Genomic DNA, 20,182 nt, shown 5'->3' on the forward strand with positions numbered 1-20,182 from the left:
CTCAGGGGGTTAAAAAGAGAAATCCATTTGTAAAATGATGATCTTCCTAATGGTGACAAGGACTGTGGAGGTTCTGATTCATTGATCAGGTCACGGTTAGGTCAAGTATTACTATTGTTACTGTTATCATTAGTTGCATTATCTAAGGTATTACTAAAGAAATGCAAAATATTTGTTTGATTTTTCCCACTCATTATGGGTTTATTTAATTTGAATCTAAGACCAAACAAGAAATGATAGTTATCAAAGTCAAACTATTGATGCTAAAAAATATAAAAAATAAAAAAATACACAGTTAAGGTCCTACTTACCTAAAAGAGTGTCTGAGAAATAAATAAAACAAAACAATCGGATGAGAATCAGTATTTGCAGAGCGGGGTGACTATTAACAATACTGAAGCATACGGCTCGGTAACAGTTCCCTCATACAACGCTGCGCCTTCCTTGTTTTTCCGTTTCTAGTACAGTTTGTTAATTTAGTGTAATATAAAGGAGAAAATTGTCATTTAGAATATAGGAATTTTTTAGAGTATTATTTTTGTTTTAATACTAAAACATCAAATTTGAAAATAATGTCTAAATTTTTCTGTGGGCCACCAAAATTTTCTTGCGGACCACTGTTCTAGAGGATATATTTTCAACATAATATGGTTGACAAGACTTCCATCTCAGTTCATGTTTTGCCTATATATTTGAAGTAAAAGCCATTTAGTCTGTAGTGTCTGTTTTGCAGTGGTCATGAGCTAATTCTAAAATCTTACATTCTAAATGTATTTATTAGGCGATTATTGATCCCATGTTTTGCTGTGGATAGATAATCTTTTTTTATTTTATTATTGATTTTATTTTATGTTATTAGGCTCTCTATATGCTAACATACTTTTTTAGCCTGTGCTTTCCTTTATGTCAGTGCCTAATATAAGCCTCAGCACAGTGGCGCAAGTATTTGCTTGTTTCTGGTAAAACCCTGCAGTCATATACATGTTAATGCAACCAAATGCCGCACATCCTGTAACCTAGAGCCGTCCATTTAGGAGCCCCTAGCAGCATCACGTTCCAGGAGGAGTGATTGTGACGTCACAGTGTCGCTTTCCTAGGTTTTCCCTTAGTGCTCCGCCTTCCTCTTCTCCGCCTTCTCTTGCACTGACAGACAGGTCTAAAGCTTGCTGTGTCCACAGGCTCTGGGATAGAAAGGTAAGGATTTACATTCTCGTTGCTATTTGAAAAGAAATCAATTTTTAATATACAATATGTAGGGAAATAGTAATTATGTCAAGCAATTAGTTAAGGAAATGAAAGTTTTTTTTTTAAGTGTGTTGCTGAGATCTGTACTCACCCTACAGGAGATCAAGATAGAGGAGGCCAGATCTGCTCGCTGACCTTTGTATATTTAATGTGCATGGCGTTAGTCTTCTGTAGCAAAGCAAATGACTTTCAGCTGCATACCAGCTGTATGTGTGCTTTATATTACATTGCATAATGAGAAGCGAATAGATCTGCGGCCTGATTCCACTATCTGCAGCGTGTGAGGGAGTCCTGTATTGTCTGCATCTAATCTTCTGCATAGATACTTTCCAGAATTCATGAACACCATTATCTAGGCTGCTTTGTTTGCAGGTCTAGCATAGCTGACATCAGGATTATTATTATTCCTAATAATACACACATTTCTGTATATTGCAATTGGTAGAAATGGCCTTTGTATGGCTGTCTTTAAATTAGACTTGTAATGTTACCACAAGCTCATCTATCTAGAACACTATCAGTTCCTTATTCTCCAGGTAGGAAATTCTGATGGATAACAAAATGTGATGGAAAACGTTTGGCAGTGTAGTTTAATATTTTATGTCTAAAACACATTAGGCATAGCCCAATCTGATAACTTGCTCAAGGTCATAATGGGCAATCACCATCATTTGCTAGCTTCCTTTCTGTATATTACAATCTGTACCTAGCATAGCAAATGTTAATCATAAACCAGAGCAGTAAAAAAAATCAGGTTGCGTGCATGGAAATAATTTTGATTTCATTCATTCATTAATTCTGTGATGCACGTTATGAATGAGAAGATTCTAGAGGATTATTGTCACGTGTGTCATTTTAGGAACCAAGGGCAAGGGAGCCATTGACTGTGCTCCTGAAATAAGATGTCATTTGACCCTGAGTATGAAGGACACTCCTCATTTGGCATCTGTCTCTCAAGGCAAAGAAATTACATCATGCCAACTGAGCATGCCCACACTTGCAGATCATTATAGCTTCATGTTGGTATTAAAGCTGAATTCCAGGCAGACACAGAAACCACCCACTAGTCACAGCACCCTTCCACTAAAATTAATGATCCCCCTACTGCCTGTTTTTTCTTTCCAAATCACCTATTAGTAGGTGTGAAATGCACTTGAAATGAAAAAATTAGAAATGATGTTCCTCTTCTGCATTACTGGGCATGATATTATCATCTGGGTAAATTCCTGGTTAATGCAGAGCAGGCAAAATCTTGTGAAAAGACACTACAGTTCATTGAAGGAGATTTTTTTTTTTTTTTTGAGATTTCAATATTGTCATCTTCCCCTAGGTGAGCAATTGCTATATGGTAAGAGTCATGTTTTTCAGGTACATTTTACACTTACGGATAGTGGGTGATTTGGTAAGAGGGGCTTGGACTGTGTTAGTAGACTTTCAGTTTCACTGAAAAACTCGTTTTCAATGCAGCATCTGAATTTTATTTACCGTTAGCCACTTTGAAATCACAGCAGATTTCAGCACTTTAGCTTAGTCTATTGTAATGTATTGCACTTTCCTGAAATGGAGCATTCTGGTTGAAGAAGAGCAAGGAGGATGGATGATTGCTGAATCTCTGCTGTAGTGCATTCACATGTTGAGGGTGGAGAGAGTGACCTTGCTTTGCTGCAGAATTGCGGTAGAGAATAGTCAGGTCACAATCCTGGCTCATCTGTCTAACAGAGCGTTCACAGGCCTTTGAATAGAAATTCTTATCCTTTGGCAGACAAAACCTCTGCCATGTATGTATTTTATTTTGTATGTTACCTGAAGTTAGGATTTGGGGATTATAAATGCAGGCCGAATTATTTAAATATATAGTGGTGATGTATATGATGGTGGCAGTAATTTTAATAAAAATACAATGGACTAACAGGAATAATGTGCAACATTTAAGTGACTTGTAGCAACCAGATGTCAATTTTAGAGGTTAAAGGAAAAACTCCAATTGGTTGTTATGGGTTAAAGCATTTTGATTTCTAAAGTAAACCCACAAAATACAAAGAAAATGTATTAACAGTCAGTGTAATGTATCAAAACATCTTGGTGTTATTTAGGAAGAATTCCCTTCTGGAAAATGGTATACAGGTAGTCCTTGTTTGCTTTTGACAGAAAGTAGAACTTGTGTTTTATGTGAAAGTATTACAATAAATTCAAATAACAATATTTACTTTCCTTGTGACTTTTCCATCACTGCTTTGGGAGTGGATCATGTAGTGCAGTGCTGACTTCTGGTAATGTAGCCTGCTTGGATAGTTCAGTCTTCTTCCAGTTTCTGCATAATTTTCTCAGTTAAACTTTGCAAGACTTCTGCACAGACTGCATATCCAGACATGGGATACCAGTCATATGGCTTCTTGGTATGATAAACACTCTAAATTGCCTTTTAACTCAGTGGTCTAACAGCATTAAAGCCTGGACTGCAATTCCTTTTGTTATTTTGTAGTTACTTTGGTTTCTGGAGCAGTGCTAGCACCAATTTCTATTCTTCAGAGTTTAGCTTAGGCCAAACATGCTTGAAGCAGGTTGTCATTAGCCCATGGCATTGTCATGGCCAGGCAAGTTATATCTAGCAATGGCAGACTACAGCTGATAGGCTTCAGTTGTGGTGCATGGAAACAGAGCATAGTTTGGGTCACCTAGAGAGGAAGGCATTTACACCCAGTGTCAAATTTCCTTTTTTTTTTATAACACTTTATTTTTAATAAATTTTGAAAACAAAGACCAAAGACCAAAAAACCATTATGCACACAGTACTAGTTGCTACAGAAGAGTAACACACCAGAACATATGTACACAAAATTTCCCAGGACATTTGCAATGGAACCCACTTTTTCACAGTGTTAAATTGTTGTTGTTTACACTGGCCCTTTTTATTTTATCGGTCCCACGAACAGCTATTTTTTTTTTTCTTCTTAAGCTCTAAAAACATTTCAAAAGACAGGCAAGTGTATTCTCCCCGTTACCAAATCCCAAAATATCAAACAACCCAAAAGCTATGTTTAAGAAGAGCATAGATGCTGGTAATGGAATCAACTACATATCAATAAGGCCCAGACACAGATTACTAAGAGGAGCGTAGGAGAGCCTTCAGTTTCACTGTGCTGCTTCTGAATCCAAGGTATGACTAGGCTGCTAGGATGTTATTGTAGAGCTGCATGTCACACAGCAATGTGTGGTCAGAGTATGTTGTGTCCTAAAGCACTACAAGCAGGGTTGCACCCAGTGTGGACTACTACCCCCAGCCCGTGTACACCACTGGCAAGGAAAATAACATTTTTTAGCAAAGCTGCCTTATGCTGACTTCTGGTTTGATAACTATTCATTAATCCCTTACATTTTAATTCAGTTCTCAATGTCGTTGATCCCACTAGTGGTGCTTTTAATAGAATCTGCTTCATAAAATAATTGTGTATTGTAAATGAATGTGTTGTAAATGGTCTATTTTAGTTCACAAAAAACAAAGTTAGTTCACTTACCTTTTGCTAATTTTTCCAAGTTTACAGTATGATTGCATTTGGCCTTTGAGCGTTGCCTTGTTAAAGTTAAAGCTTTGTTAGGGGAAGCAGCTAATTCAAATGGTAAGCATGGGACACATGTCACTCCATGGGGGCATATTAACAGTGCATCACATTATTAGTTCTAAAGTGGATCACTGTCATGGGTATTGAAGCCTGCACAATCAATGCTATTAATATTGTATAACAGTGAATACTTGACAAAGAAAGTACTTAGTATAACATAACTTCTACATAATATATATTTAAAATGACTTGACATAAAAAAAATATTCAAATATCAGTACACAGAATACTGGTTATATCGTTAATAATAAAGTAACTAAGCAATAAACCTGGTTGCTGTAAACCTTGGAATGGGTAAACACAGGAATGGGATTTGGGTGAAAACTAAATATTTGGCAAGCAGAGCATTAATTGAGTAATTGTGATAGTGGTCAATGTGGCCTAATGGTTCGATAGGCTTAAACATCATGGTTATTAAACACAAATGTAAACACTGTTTACAGTTTTGTATTCACAAAAACTGTTGCAATTGCAACACAAGGGAAATTCTCACAGATGTCTCAGTACAAAGAATAATCTTTTTTAAAAAATGTAAACTTTCATTATTCATGATTTTTGCTTGCACATAATAAAGACAGGGAGGTGGGGTCAGCTGTCAGTAACCTAGTCCCTAAATTTTTTTTAAGACAGATACAGTACCAGGAGAAAAGTAAAACATTTATTTACCTGTTAAAGAAAACAAATAGGTAGCATGCAACAACTTACTTGTAGGTAGCTGAGGGTATCTGTGTGCAGCAGCATGTGTCTGTCAGCTATACAGTTCACTGTGGCATCTGCGTAGATGGTCACATCCCATAACTCAGCATGTGTAGGTGTCTCAACATAGGGGGGCTAGCCAATGGAAATAAGTAATAAAGCCAAAACTGAGCCATGCTGGACCAGGATATATGTGTAACGCAGCTCAGCATATTTACTTTTACACACAATGTCCCCCCTACCCCACATTTGTATACCCAGAATAAATTGTTTAGGTTGGGCTTCTACTACATAGTTTTTATAGATCAAGAGGAGATTGTATAACATTGTACCAGATGTGGACAGCTTTAGTTCACTATCATTTGATCTTCAAGATATGCTGCTACAAATGTGAAAACAGGGAGATAAAAGCACAGAAATATTAGGTAGTGTGCAGTGTTATTCCTTTTCATAAATAATTTGTTATTCACCTGCATTGTGCCTTTGAGCTTGCTAAGGAATTTAGCACAGACCCCCTTACATATTATTTACTCACCTGGAAGTATCTAATTACTGTCTGTGCTAACCCACTTCTTTTTTCCCTGCATAACCTTTAATGTAAAGTCATTTGGAAAAAAAAAAGTACACCCTTTTTCAATAAGAAAATAAAATTGTTTGGTTCTTTGCAGGTCTTTGGTAAATATAACCTCAGGTAAACAACACATTTCAAAATGCAGCAGTAATGTGTGAAAAACTAGTACACCTTTACCATGTCCATAGAGATTAAAAAAGCAGCCAGGTGTTCTAATCAATACGCAGAATTTAATTAATTAATTGCAAGTGTGACCTCTGTAGGAGCTGAAGTTTTTTCCCTTTGCTGCCCAATAATCTGGGAAGGGTTATAAGTTATGGGGCTATTTCCAAATAACTTCTGTCCATGATTTCACAGTGACAAAGATAATTTACAGAAACACACAAGAAAACATTCAAGATGGTTTTCAATCTTCTTGGGAGTGAACATCCTATTAAATTCACCCCAAAGTCAGACATTTCTCAGAAAAATTCTAAGAAACCCACAAGTTAGCTTGGTAAATTCCACTAGAGTACAATTTGAAAAAGACTGAACAAGAATGGTTTATTTAGAAGGCCTGCCAGGAGAAAACCTCTTCTCTCTATAAAGAACATGACATCATAGCTTAGGTTAAGAAAAATTTGCATCTAAACAAACCACAGGAGTTCTGGCACAATGTCCTTTGGATAGATGAGACGAAAGTGAAGAAGATTGGCCATAATGCACAGAGCCACTTTTGTGAAAACCAAACACAGCATACCTGCACAAACACAACATACCCACTGTTAAGCATGGGGCGTGAGGGTGATAATTTGGCTTGTTTTTATTTCAATTGTTTTATTGAGGAACAAAATGAGGAAGGGGGAATAGGATCATTACACTTGTTGCATAAACGGACAACATAAACAGTGAAAACTGGTCACAGGTGATACTATAAGGCTTTAAATTGCTTTAAAGTACCCGTATGTAAAGGAATAAAAAAAAAAACAAAAAAAAAACGGGGCGCATAAAGGGAAGGAGGAGAAAGGGGACAACAATAGACAAGGATGAGGGGGGTGTGAGTCAACGTCAGGGTGAGTCCCTGTCGATAACCAGTAATCAATCCATGGGTTCTATGTTAACTCTAAAGCGTGGGGGGGTGTCCATGAGAATTCAAATGAGCTTGTCACTCACCATTATCCAGTTCAGTTTTGTTGATATCCCAGCAAGAGAGATATTTGGAGATTTCCAGGCTTTTTCCAAAGAGGTTCTGGTGGCCAATGGCATATAATTACACAAATTTGTAGGGTATATCGGTAAAGGCATGCCAACTTTGCTGAGGAGGGCGCATTCCATGCTGAGGGATAGAGAAGTTAGTAGTACCTTTGAAATTAACTGGAAAACATTTTTATTCCAGTATTCCTGTGCTACTGGCCATGACCACTGGATGTGCTCCATGTTGGATTTGGGCTTGTTTTGCAGCCATGTGACCTATGCACCTTGCTGGCATTGAATCAGCAATGAACTCCACAGTATACCAAAGTATTTTAAGGTCAAATGTTAACCCATCTGTGCAACAGCTGAAGCTTTGAGAAATTGGGACGTGCATCGGGACATTGATCCCAAGCAATCTAGCAAAACTTATACTGAATGGTTGATAAAGGAAACAATCAAGGTGTTGCAATGGTGCAGTTTAAGTCCAGACATTAATCTGGTTGAAAAATACAATAAAACTGAAGCAATGGGCCAGTATCATTAAACAACAATGAGCGATATTGATAGAGAAAATAATTACTACAAGGTATTAGTGCCAAATGTGGCTTTAACCTCCCTGGCGATATGCATATTAAGTATTTTTCAATATAAAATCAGTACATTTAAAAATACTTATTATAGTATTTTAAATTATCAGCCCGGTCCCGCCTCCCACACACACACACGGTACCACCCCCCAACCACACACTCACAAGCAGATGCCCGGCTGGCATTTGTTCCCCCTGGCTTTGCGTCCCCAATGTTCACATGCCAAGGACGCAGATGCCAGCTGGGCAACGGCAGGTTACACAGATGCCTGGCTGGGGAAAAAGATGCCGGGCACCGCTGGAGGACGCCGTGGGCACTGCTTACCAGGTAAACTGTTTAAACTACCTAGCAATTCCACCCCGAGTGTGGGTCAGGGTTACCGCTTTTGGTATGGATAATTCACCCTGAGCCACACTTGGGACTAGCGCTAGGGAGGTTAAAACCTATTGAATCATGGGGTGTACCTAGTTTTTCACACTTGGTTTCTGCATTTTGGCGCATGTGGTTAGATTTGATATCATTTTAGAACCTGCTATGGACCAGATGCTTTTTTTTTATTATGTATAAAAATGTACTTATTTGTACTTATGATGTACTTATTTTCCCTTTAATGTACATTTTATTACATTGCTACACCCCACTGCTCTTTTCATGTAGTTATTGAACTTTTGCAATACCAAATCAAATGATATGAAATGGCTCTTCATTACCCAGCCTCAGCTTCTGAGGTCCATTCTCTAGTCTCCCAAGTCTTTGGTGATTGATAGCAACAGCAAAGAAGTTAAAAATAATCCAGTTGCATCAGCAGCTGTAGTACTCTTTCTTGAAGGTTACTGGCAAGGGTATAGACATTAGTAAATGTGTGAATGCATGTTCAGTATGTGTGTTAGGCATTTCTTTGTGCACAATTAGAGGGCTTGTGTGTAAAAGAGTGCATTTTACCAAAGCCTCAAAAGGTGTCCTAAAATGTTTATTTTCTGTTATTTAACACTGATCTGTATTCATAACACATGGTTAATTGTATTTTAATGCAAGCCATGTAAGTAGCTGAATTGTTCATTTCCATCTCATGTGCATCAGAGCTCAGACTGGGAGAGAAAGAGCCCTCAAGGAGTGAATCAGTTGTGTTGTTAATATAGAACATTACGACAGGATTAAAAAGACGTGACTTAAAGCTAAGCTTATTTTTCTTCTGCTCCTCCTTTCACTGTCTAGTCACAGGCTGGGGGAAATGTTAGGACCTGTATGTGTAACTGCAGTATAGAAAAATCTGCCGGACAGAGTGCAAAACTCAAGACTGAATAAACAAAAAAATTATACAAAACTGTTAGCAGGTAAAATAGTGCCTCTTGTTTCATGATTAGATTTAGCTGGTTTTCTAATGTTCAACTTTAAAGAAAATCTGTACTAAAAAACCATAGAGGTAGTCATTGCTTACCTGAAAATTTCAGTTCCCTGACTGTCATAAAGTTTTTATGGCTTCAGTGCTACTAATCGACTATCATTTTCAGAAGCAGTCAGTCATTTTTCTTTCTGTACAGCTTTCCTAAACACATTGATGTAAATAAAACAAGACTTTTGAAAAGCAGCAGTTTGGCATATATACATACAATTGTTTTAATTTACCTTTGTTGGTGTACATATTAAATAATAGTCTTAGATATTAGAATAAATTAAAGCTTTAGCTATAAATACTGCCTGATAAAAGAGCCTGACAAATCACCTGTAAGATTTATAGAACTGTTTTAGACATAATTTAGATAGTAACAAGATATACAATTCATGTGGGTAAAACTCATGTTTGATATGCCTAAGGGGATCATATATCTCTGTGATTAGAGCTTTGGACTATTATTGTGAGGTAATATGATAAGAAATAGTTGAGTATGCAACAGTTAGAATTTGCCACTGATCTGATATTTTCATTTCTAACTTTCTCTGAATTTCTTATTAACTATGATAAAAGTACACATATGTATAAAGCAGATCTAAACTAAGGGAATAAAGCCTCTCCCCTTTCTGTCTTCATTGCCCTGGTAATAAAGATTGAATGGGAGCACAGTGCCTCCCAGGATACCTTCGTCACATCCCAGGAGGCTCTTGGCTGCTTCTTCTGCACTCTTTTTTTACCCCCATCTACCGCATGCTATGTTACCCGATCTCGGCTTGTGCAGTGCGAGATTAGGTGACGTACTCAGCAGAGGAGGCTGAAGATGGCCTTGCCATCTTCCTTCTACTTTAACCTGTATAAAGAGAAAAATAAAGTCAGACTGGGCCCATGTAATCATACTCCTCTGGTTAAGCTACGTACACACGTCAGATTTTTTTCGCCCGATAATCGGCATCGGCCAATTATCGGGCGAAAATCTGGCGTGTGTACAGTCGGTGTCGTCCATCGTCCGGACGACCGACCTGCCAGATCCACGGACGATGGACGACAGCCGATCCTAATGAAAGGGAAGGGGAGAGCGCGCAGCAGGGTGCCGCTCCGTCGCTCTCCCCCTCCCCTCTCCATAGAGCATGAACGGTGCTGTATGTACAGCACCGTTCATGCATCGTGCACTCCCTTGTCGTTGGAAAGGATCGTGAAAGATCCTTTCCAACGACAAAAATTGGAAGTGTGTACGCAGCTTTAGAGATTTGTTGTATTCCTTACATGCATACCCTAATTTATGATAGTACTGATACATTATCAATTTTAATAGTTTTTCTATTTTAAATATACAGTGGTACCTCGGTATAAGTCCGCTTTGGAATAAGTCCAACTTGGTATAAGTCCTGTTTGGACACGAAAAATGTTGCTTGGTATACAACCTTTGCTTGGGATACAACCTTTGTGCTAGAACTTGTATGGGTCAAAATGAGTCATAAAACCACACGCTACCCTTATTTACCTCTCTCGAGACAAAGCCACGACTGACCACGAGCATCAGTACGCCAGTTGCTACCATTCAGTGAACAACCCGCGCTATAACTCTCTGTGAATTACATAACATCTCCTCCTCCTTCCTTCCCAGCACCATCCTAGTAGGCACTGGACTCTTCTCAGCAAGGTAAAGTGAGGTTAAATTTTCATTTATTTCATCTAATTGCTTTTGTATTGATCTATTTTAGTATTAAGCAGTGTTTGAATTATTTTATACAGCCCCATCAATGTATAATATGCCAAAAACAATAGGATTTTTTTTTCATGAGAACGGATTATTCATTTTCCTTTTATTTCTTATGGGAAATGTGTTTGGTATAAATTCAAAGATCTGTAACAGATTAAGGATTTATACCAAGGTTCCACTGTATGACATAATAAATAGTGATATTTTTGTAACAAAAAGCAGTTATGCAATAGGTTATAAATTCTTTGTAACATAAGTGTATGCAAGTTCAAAGTACATGCTTACAATCAGGGTAGGAAGCAGATACTACTTTTTACTGTGAGAATGTAAAATGGCAGGCTACCCAGAAGGCTTTAGGAGTGGCAAGCCATGCTTGCATGATGAATCACTGCTGACATTTTGCTTGGATAGAATAGGTTTGCCTGTGATTCATCTTTATTTCCTTTTTTCTTTAAGCCTTCATGGTTAATTGCTATAGCACTATACGTGACTACTTAAATGTGCTATGCTTGGAAATATACACAGTGTATGCTTTGCACAGCATACCACAGCAAGTTCAACAGCTTGGAATGAGAAAGAATAATCTCTGTATTAGGAGGAGTTATTAGGACAATGTTGTAGTGTGAGAATGCTGTTCATCTGCACTTCTTGTGTTTATGTATACATTTCTGTTGTGGGATATTAAGCTAAATAAAAAAAAAATCACAAAAGTGTAGAAATGCATTTTTTGTTTAGTAACTGGTATTTCTTTATTGTTGATATTTCTCTAGTGTGTTGTTAGTTGCAACTAGTGTGGCCAAAGCGGTCATACACTATTCTATGTTTTAAAAAATTAGAATTCATAATTCTTAATGTAACCTAAATATTTTATATACTAGGGCACTTGCAAATGGACATTGATTGGAATGCTCATACTTATACCAAACAATGCTTTGTGCTGCATCAGTCTGCAAAACCAACCATAGCTGCATTCCCATCTATATTAGCAGAAATATGTCTGTGTCAAGTGGTGCACACTGGTAATCTACGTAAACAATCAATTTTAAAGAAATATTGATGGTTAACCTGATCATGCAAATATCTAACAGTGTATGGCCAGCTGCATTGGCAAAGTGGCACCTTTGATTAGCTGGTGCTTTTCTGTGTGTTTCTTCTTTGAACTTTCTTTTATTTCCTGGCTTCATTATATTATTGCAATTTCCCTGTTCAGATCACTGCTGTATTGGTGGCTAACTACAGCCAACAATGTATTACATTTAGCAGTAATCTGTTGATGTCTGTGGGCAATAGGTATTTTAGCCCACTCTTTTTGCTACATTGCTTCATTTCATTGAGGTTTACAATCATTTACACACAACTCTGTTAAGATCCTGCCACAGCATTTTCATTGTTTTGAGGTCTAGACTTTTTAATTTGGTTTGTCATTGGAACACTTTGGCTTCTTTGTTTTTCAGCCATTCTGATGTGGATTTTTTGGTGTGATTATTGTCCTTTTGCATGACCAAAGCTTGGAGAGGCTTTAGCTGTTTTACAGATGGCCCCTTATTTGATTCTTAAATACTTAGTTTATGGTGGACTCAATGACTGCAAGTTGCACACGTAACCCTCTATCACTATGCTTGACAAAAACCAAACACGGCATTTCAGTACAGACACTGCATTATGGCTAAACATATCGACTTTGAGCTCTTTGATCCACTTTGTATCTTTTCAAACCTAAGTTGTACTGCTATGGTATTTTTTTTAGAGTGAAATGGCTTTTTTCTGGCAACCATTCCAGACAAAACATACTTGTTTAGTCTTTTTCTTTTCTTAACATACATAAACATGAACATAAACATACCAGGGGTAAAAATAGCGTGATAGGGCATTCCAATCACACAGAAAAGAAATTTAGACATAAGGCATAGCACAATGCACTTCAATTACATATAAACAGTTAAGATGGGAAATGGAACGCAAAAGTAGTAGCCACAATGCATGATTATAAATCTTAGGTATTTGATCATTCTATATCTGATATTTTTTATTTTTTAACTAGTATGTCTCTATGAATCCCCTGAAGAAGCCAAACGGCGAAATGCGTCGGGAAAAAGAGACCATCCTATGATTTGTGATATGATCCAATTTGATCACTAACACTGGTTGTAGTATGTTTAGTACAATATACTATCTTTGACCGTCTTTACTTTCCAGTCTGTCTAGCCTAGAATTCTATAGCTAAATGATATAAGTAAACTACTTCACTGTTGCCACAAAAAGGTGTAAGGATTTGCTAACTGTACACACGTCTCAGGTTTTAGAGACAGGTCTGTCTGCGAATGCAGCAATCTTTTGTGGGACCTATCCTTGGGTGAGACCTGTGGTATCTGGGTTGGCCCTAATTGCTCCCTGTAGGGGTTCCAATGTTAGGATAATAATTAGCGGAGACAAGGGACATACTTGGTACATACCATTATGGATGGAGAAAGGATCAGATAGGCAGCTATTGACACGCACCACCATTTTAGAACAGGAATAGATAGATTGTATCCAGGCCATCATGTTAGGGTCCAAGCCAATATGTAGTAAAGTCTGGTCCATGAAGTCCATTCTACCCTATCGAGCGCCTTCTCCGCATCTGCCCATAACAGGAGGGCTGGGGGAGATTTACATTTGTCAGGTGAATCCAATTCAAGACCTTAGTAGTGTTGTCCCTGGACAAATTTCACCTGGTCAAAGTGGACTAATTTGCATATGACTTTCTGGAGCCTCGTTGCGATAATTTAGAAAATTTGGGTCCTGGTTCTGCAGTGAGATAGGCTGGTAACTGGGACAGGCCAATGGGTCCTTCCCTTCCTTTGGGAACGTAGGGTGTCTAAGGGAAAGCCACCAATGCCTGTAATGTCATTAAATGCTAGAGCCATATTTGGTACCAGATGTTCCTGAAAAACCTTATATTAGGGGAGGGTCAACCCATCTGGGCCTTTCCTGAGGGCATGTTGGCTATGGCTCTCTGTATCTCTTCACTGCTAATGGGGGCCTCCAGAGACTCTGCTTCTTCTGTTGAGACGTGGGGCATATTGACCCTATTTAGATATAATCTGGCTGCCTCTTGCATTGAGAGACCTGGAGGTTGTGGTGTTTCTAGGAAGATTGTACAGGTTCATAAAATATTTGGGAAATTTAGAGGCAATATTACAAACCCAGTGCCATTTTTTGCCTGAACTATCTAATTTAAAGGTTCTGCCCCTGCAATGCTTGTGCCAACATTCGGCTGCACTCATTTCCATGTTAATAATAAGAACGTTTGCATTTCGCTAGTGTGGCTTTCGCCCCTGTCAATCACAAAGCTGCCAAATAGTTTCTAAGGGGAAAAAGCTGTTGTGGGGTGCCGAATCCCTACTTTTATGTAAACACTCCAGTTACCAGATGCACAGGAGAAAATCCCAATTTCATGTTGTCTGGCTTTCTTGAGCCTGGCATCTTGAGATGGCCCCTGATCACCATCTTTTGAGCCTCCCACACTACTAGAGGATCACTTTTCTGCTGTATAGTTTATTTTAAAGTAGTGTCCCAGTTCAGTGGAAATCTCAGTGAGTGCTAACGGACCTAGAAGCAATTGTTCATTATGTTTCCTTTTCCAAGATTTGGTAGACTCATGAGAGGGGAATATATTCATAGCCATGGGAGCGTGATCAGTTAGGTACAAATCCCCAATAACTCAACTTTGAACCCGATGTAGGTCAGTCCTGCGAACCCAGAAATAATCTATCCTACAGTACTTCTGATGTAGGTGGGAGACAAAAGTATAGTCCTGCAATCGTTGGTTGAGGATGCGCCGGGCATCTATTAGCTGGTAGCAGAGCATCCAGTGCTGGAGTCTTTTGCCTCCTCTTGGAGTCCTTGTAGAAGCTTGGTTGGAGGAATCCATTGCCGGCGTGAAATTAAAGTCTCCCCCAAACACTAGGGCACCTTCTCTAAAGTCTTCCAGATTATCCAAGGCAGCCTGAACAACACCTGATTAGTAGAAGGCATATACATTCTGTGTAGCAAATGTGACCATGGAGCCCCTCCCAAAAGGCTTTTAATAAAGACATATCCACCCTCCTTTATGATGCAGCTCACGCATTTCCCAGGGTAAGTTGCCAGAGATTAGAATTAAGAACCCTCTCTTTTTGGTGTCAGGTGCACAACTATGGTAGACTGGGGAATCGCTTGTTACGCAGGTTAGGAATACTGCTTTTGTAAAGTGGGTTTCCTGAAGGAATGCTAAAAAAAACTATATCAAATATCAGCTCAAGGTTTTAATTGGGGAATGCGGAAAGCCCATGTCAGGGCCCCCTCTCAAGGCCAGCAACCATTCGTAATAACAATAGTCCAGATTGGGTTTACCAGGGACATATTAGCCTGTGAAACAATGCCATTAGAGATCCCACCCAATCCTGTAACCGGCAATATATTATTGCAAAGCATTTAAATACAATGAAAATCAAAAGAAAGATGCAAGGCAGCATTTTGGCAATGTTGCTTTGCTAGTTATTGTATCAATAGGGTAAGCATTAGTGCATAAATCAAGCGTGTAGATATACCAGCAGTAACATGGATGGCCGTAAGGCCCAGGAGGTGCGGGCTAGTCCATCTCTAATCCAGGTTAGCAAGAAGGCTTCAGGGCCGGAGAGCCATGGGAGCAAAAGGGCTTTTTAATAGCAAGTTCAAAGAATCCCCTGGGAGTTTTTTCAGTGGGGACAAAATGTTCGGCCAATCTGGTAGGGATATGTCCGGCAGTTCAAATACTTGCAGGAAAAAGGGCAAGTCTCCTAGCCCCCTAAAGGTTGCTGCGCGCCCATCCTTTAAGGCCATAAGGTGAAACAGGAAGCCCCAATGGTATTGAATATTTTGAGTGCGAAAAATGGTCAAAAGTGGCTTCAGGGATCTGCGGAGTGTTAAGATATGCATGGAGATGTCCTGCAGCAGAAAAACTTGGGTGTCATTAAATGATACCCCAACCTGGTCCTGCGCTAGTCCCATTATATTTTATCTTTAGGGAGGTAGGAGTTTAGGCAGCATATCTCGCGGGTGTTGCGGGTCGGTTGTCATGAAGATAGCTGTTGCTGCCGCACATAAATCTTTGGTTTCCACAGTTTCAGGCAAAACTCGCAATCGTATGTTGCGCCTGCTCTGGTTTTCCAGGTCATACTGAGGTATGTTGGGCGTCATAAACCCCGAGATCCTCAGTGGCCTTTTTAGTTTCCACGATACAGTGCTTAATGTCGGGCTTAAGCGTGGAAATTTCCAAACAGAATGTTTCTTTCACGCTTTTTTTGAAGTTCTCAAAATAGCTTATGGTGGGAAGGTTATGCAGCATGGCCTCCTTGTCCCATTCATTGTGAGAGCCAGAGACTTCCTTCCCAGGGCTCACCTGCACAGTAGCAGCTGCTGGCGTGTCTCTGTCCCTCTGAGTGCTGCCTGGAGGCAGAAGGGGAGTCCTTCATACTGGTGCCTGATATTGGAGGAGCTGGTTCTGGTGTGGGTAGGATCTGGAAGATCTGCTGCTGCAAGTGCTGCTGCTAATCCAGCTCCCCTGCCTGGAATGGGTGGTCCGGGGTTGTAGCTGGCACCATCTTGGGTGTACATTGCTTGACTGCATCCCGCTGTGTTGGCCTAAAATAAAGTGTTGGCGCAAAAATGTGGAGGGATTTAACTTTCTGGACTCCAGTAGTAAGCTCTGCCTTTTAATACTCAATGCCCATTTGCTATGTACATTAAAAGTATGTCTTATTTTTCCTTTTTGAGTTTATTTTTCATTGTAAAGGGGTACAGGAGAGTAAAACTCTCCATCTGTGGTACTCTTGTAAGGATTAGCACTCTAGTATATGTGTGTCTTATTACCTAGCCTTATTATAATTTTTAAAATAAAGAATTATTTGTCCTATCCTTCTTTTTGTAGAAAATGGCCATACCTCCATCTTACGCTGATCTAGGAAAATCTGCCAGGGATGTATTCACCAAAGGATATGGTAAGTGCCACTTGCAATGCTTGAGATTTATGATTTCAGTGGTTTAAATGGGTGTGGATATGAGTAAAACTTTCACAAAAATGTCTGACTGTTGCTAAAATTGATCTGATTTAAAGCTAGCCACACATGAATCAACTATAGTTGGACTATTTTTCAATTCTATTGATTGTCTAATAGAAATGTTGACTACCACATACCACAATTTATGCACTTTAGTATTGATTGATTATTATTTATTTTTTGTAATAAACAAACATGCTAACGAATCACTACGTTTTTTTTGCTTGATCAGTCTCCAAGTTAATAAAGAAAAGTGTATGTACTCAGGCTAGAAAATTCAAACAGAAATTGATTGACAGGTGACCAAATCTTGTCTTTGGTCAAATAAATGCAGAAAAGCATTTGGCACAGTCCCCCACAGATGGTTAATATGTAAGTAACTGAACTGTCTTAAATAGAACTGTTTTAAAGACAGCATCCAGAGTGTTGTAATTAGTGAATCATACTCTGAATGGTCTAAGGTTATTAGTGGTGTACCCCAGGGTTTAGTGTTGGGACCCTTACTGTTTAACATCTTTATAAATGATATAGAGTTTGGGATTAAAAGTACCATTTCTGTGTTTGGAGATGACACCAAATTTTGTAATGGAATTATGTCCATACAGGATATCTATTATCTACAAGCAGACCTGGATGTACTGTTTGATTAGGCAGCCAAGTGGCAAATGACATTTAATATTGGGAAATGTAAAGTTATGCACTTGGGGGCTTTTACCATGCATGCTTCATACTGTCTAGGGGGAATACATTTGGGGGAGTCAGAAAATGAAATGGATCTGGTGGTTCTGGTAGATCATAGACCTAATAGCATGCAATGCCAAGCTGCAATATCTAAAGGTAGCAAAGTACTTTCTTATATTAAAAGAGGAATAGACTGCAGAGATGGAGACATATTCCTGCCCCTGTACAAAGCATTGATCAGACCACATCTGGAATATGCAGTCCAGTTTTGGTCACCAGTTCACAAAAAAGGACATTATAGACTTGGAGAGAGTGCAGAGATAGGCAACTAAATTAATAAAAGGAATGGAGGAGCTCAGCTATGAGGAGAGATTAGCTGAACTGAATCTATTCTCCCTTGAGAAGATACGTCTGGAGGAAAAGAAGTTTAAGCTCCGGATAAGGAAGGGATTCTTCACTGTAAGGTCTGTGAAAATGTGGAATAGGCTCCCTCAGGAAGTAGTTTCAGTAGCTACTATAGATTGCTTTAAGAAAAAGTTGGATGCTTTTCTGGAAGCACAGAATATAACTGGGTATTAAGGCTTTAAAGTGAAGATCAAAGAGACTGTTGATCTAGGGAACATCTGATTGACTCATGGGCCCTGATTCATCATTGAAATCCGCGATCGCGGGAAGCGCGATAATACGCGCGACCAGCGATCGCGGATTACCGCGGTCCGGGGCTCGAGTGCGCGCGTACACTCGCGTCCTGAATCTGTCGGCCGGATTCCTGCCATGCGCAATAGGGGTGCGCGATCGATAATACGATTTGGCTTGATGAATCAGGGCCATGGAATCAGAAAGGAACTTTTCCCCTTGTTGGAGCAAATTGTACCAGGGTTTTTTTGTCATAGGGTTTTATATCTGGGATATGTTTATTTCTTTAGTGGTTGAACTTGATGGACCTATGTTTTTTTTTCAACCTGACTTACTATGTAAATATATATGTAACTATGATTTATGGTAATTTGTATTAATTAATCAAATGAACTACTTGCCTAAAATAAAACATCAACCCATGTACATTATAATCAGCCTATTATTAGAAGGTTTTTACAACTCTGGGCAGCACTGTTGCTTATTGGTTAGCACTCTGGCCTTTGCAGCACTAGGTCCCAGGTTCGAATCTCGGCCAGGACACTATCTGCATGGAGTTTACAGGTTCTCCTCATGTTTGCATGGGTTTCCTTGGGGTACTCTGGTTTCTCCCACAGTCTAAAAAAACATGCAGTTAGGTTTTTTGGCCACCCCCCAAAATTGACCTTAGACTGTATTAAAGACATGACTATGGTAGGGACATTAGATTGTGAGCCCCCTTTGAGGGACAACTGGTGACGTGACTATGGACTTTGTACAGCGCTGCGTAATATGATGGCGCTATATAGATACTGTGTAATAATAATAATAACTCTAGTCAAAATTGTATAAGCTTCTCCATGGAAATATAATGTTAGTAAATTAGTCAGTAAAAAAGCAGTGTCAGTTCTGGATGGATTGAAGATTCGGGATGACATTTGAGCAAGGCAGGCAGGTATTCATTACAGATAGGGACAGGTAATGAAAAAAAGGTAAAAAAAAATGCTAAGCTGTTCACGTGCAGCTCAGGATACATTGCCTGACCCTTCAAGATGGCTGATAATCTGGGAACGCCTATGGTGGAATGGGGGTAGGTGAGTTTTTTCATAAAATTTCAGGCAGGTATGTCTATTTTATTGCAGAAGAAACATCATATATCATTTGATTATTTTATTTTATTCAGGAGTAAAATGGACCTAAACTCTAACATCAGAGATAATATTAGATATCTATTCTTACCTTCTTGCACTGGAATGTGAGTCTCCCTTAATGGTGCTGTCTGTTCCACTTTGTCTCGATGCAAAATAAAACATTTATTATATGTATGAAAGCGTCCATCTTGTGTGTGGCGAATTGCCATGCCATCCAATCCTAACCATCTCTGCCCACATCCCTCCCTCACTGAGGGAACCAATCAATTAGTGTGTTGTCTTTTGTGATTGGTTGGTGCTGATGTCATAGATACAAATCAGGTCCACCACTTCAAAACACATGGGATCCCATCCCACTGCCATATCAGACCCCCGCACAGTATCATCACCATCATCCTCATCATCCTCATCTGTGGAGCTCATTGTCACTCTCATCCACAATGGTATCCTAATCTTTGCTACCCCCATTGGTGGTGCCCGGTGACCCCAAAGTCCCCTCCTTCCACCCCGCATCTGACATGAGCAGACAAGTGGTGGTGTTGGAGACTGAAAAGTATTATCACATGACAGGGAAATAGAGGCACTAAACCTGTGACCAATCAGGACAGTGGGAGTGGTACTAAACCACTCCAATTACTCTGATTGGTTAGCAGGTTAAGTACTTTTTTTT

General features: G+C 39.2%; 1 protein-coding gene across 1 annotated transcript in view; it reads left to right on the forward strand.

The window, feature by feature from the left end:
• Positions 1-1,111: 1,111 nt before the first annotated feature.
• VDAC1 (voltage dependent anion channel 1) overlaps positions 1,112-20,182 on the forward strand; it is a 34,231-nt gene continuing 15,160 nt past the window's right edge. The window contains exons 1-2 of the mRNA XM_072400769.1: positions 1,112-1,194; positions 16,936-17,005. Of these exons, the coding sequence (XP_072256870.1) occupies positions 16,939-17,005 (67 nt within the window). The 5' untranslated portion in view covers positions 1,112-1,194; positions 16,936-16,938. The remainder of the gene's footprint in view (positions 1,195-16,935; positions 17,006-20,182) is intronic.

Source organism: Pyxicephalus adspersus, chromosome 2 (genome assembly GCF_032062135.1).
Source record: "Pyxicephalus adspersus chromosome 2, UCB_Pads_2.0, whole genome shotgun sequence".
Classification (NCBI taxonomy): domain Eukaryota; kingdom Metazoa; phylum Chordata; class Amphibia; order Anura; family Pyxicephalidae; genus Pyxicephalus; species Pyxicephalus adspersus.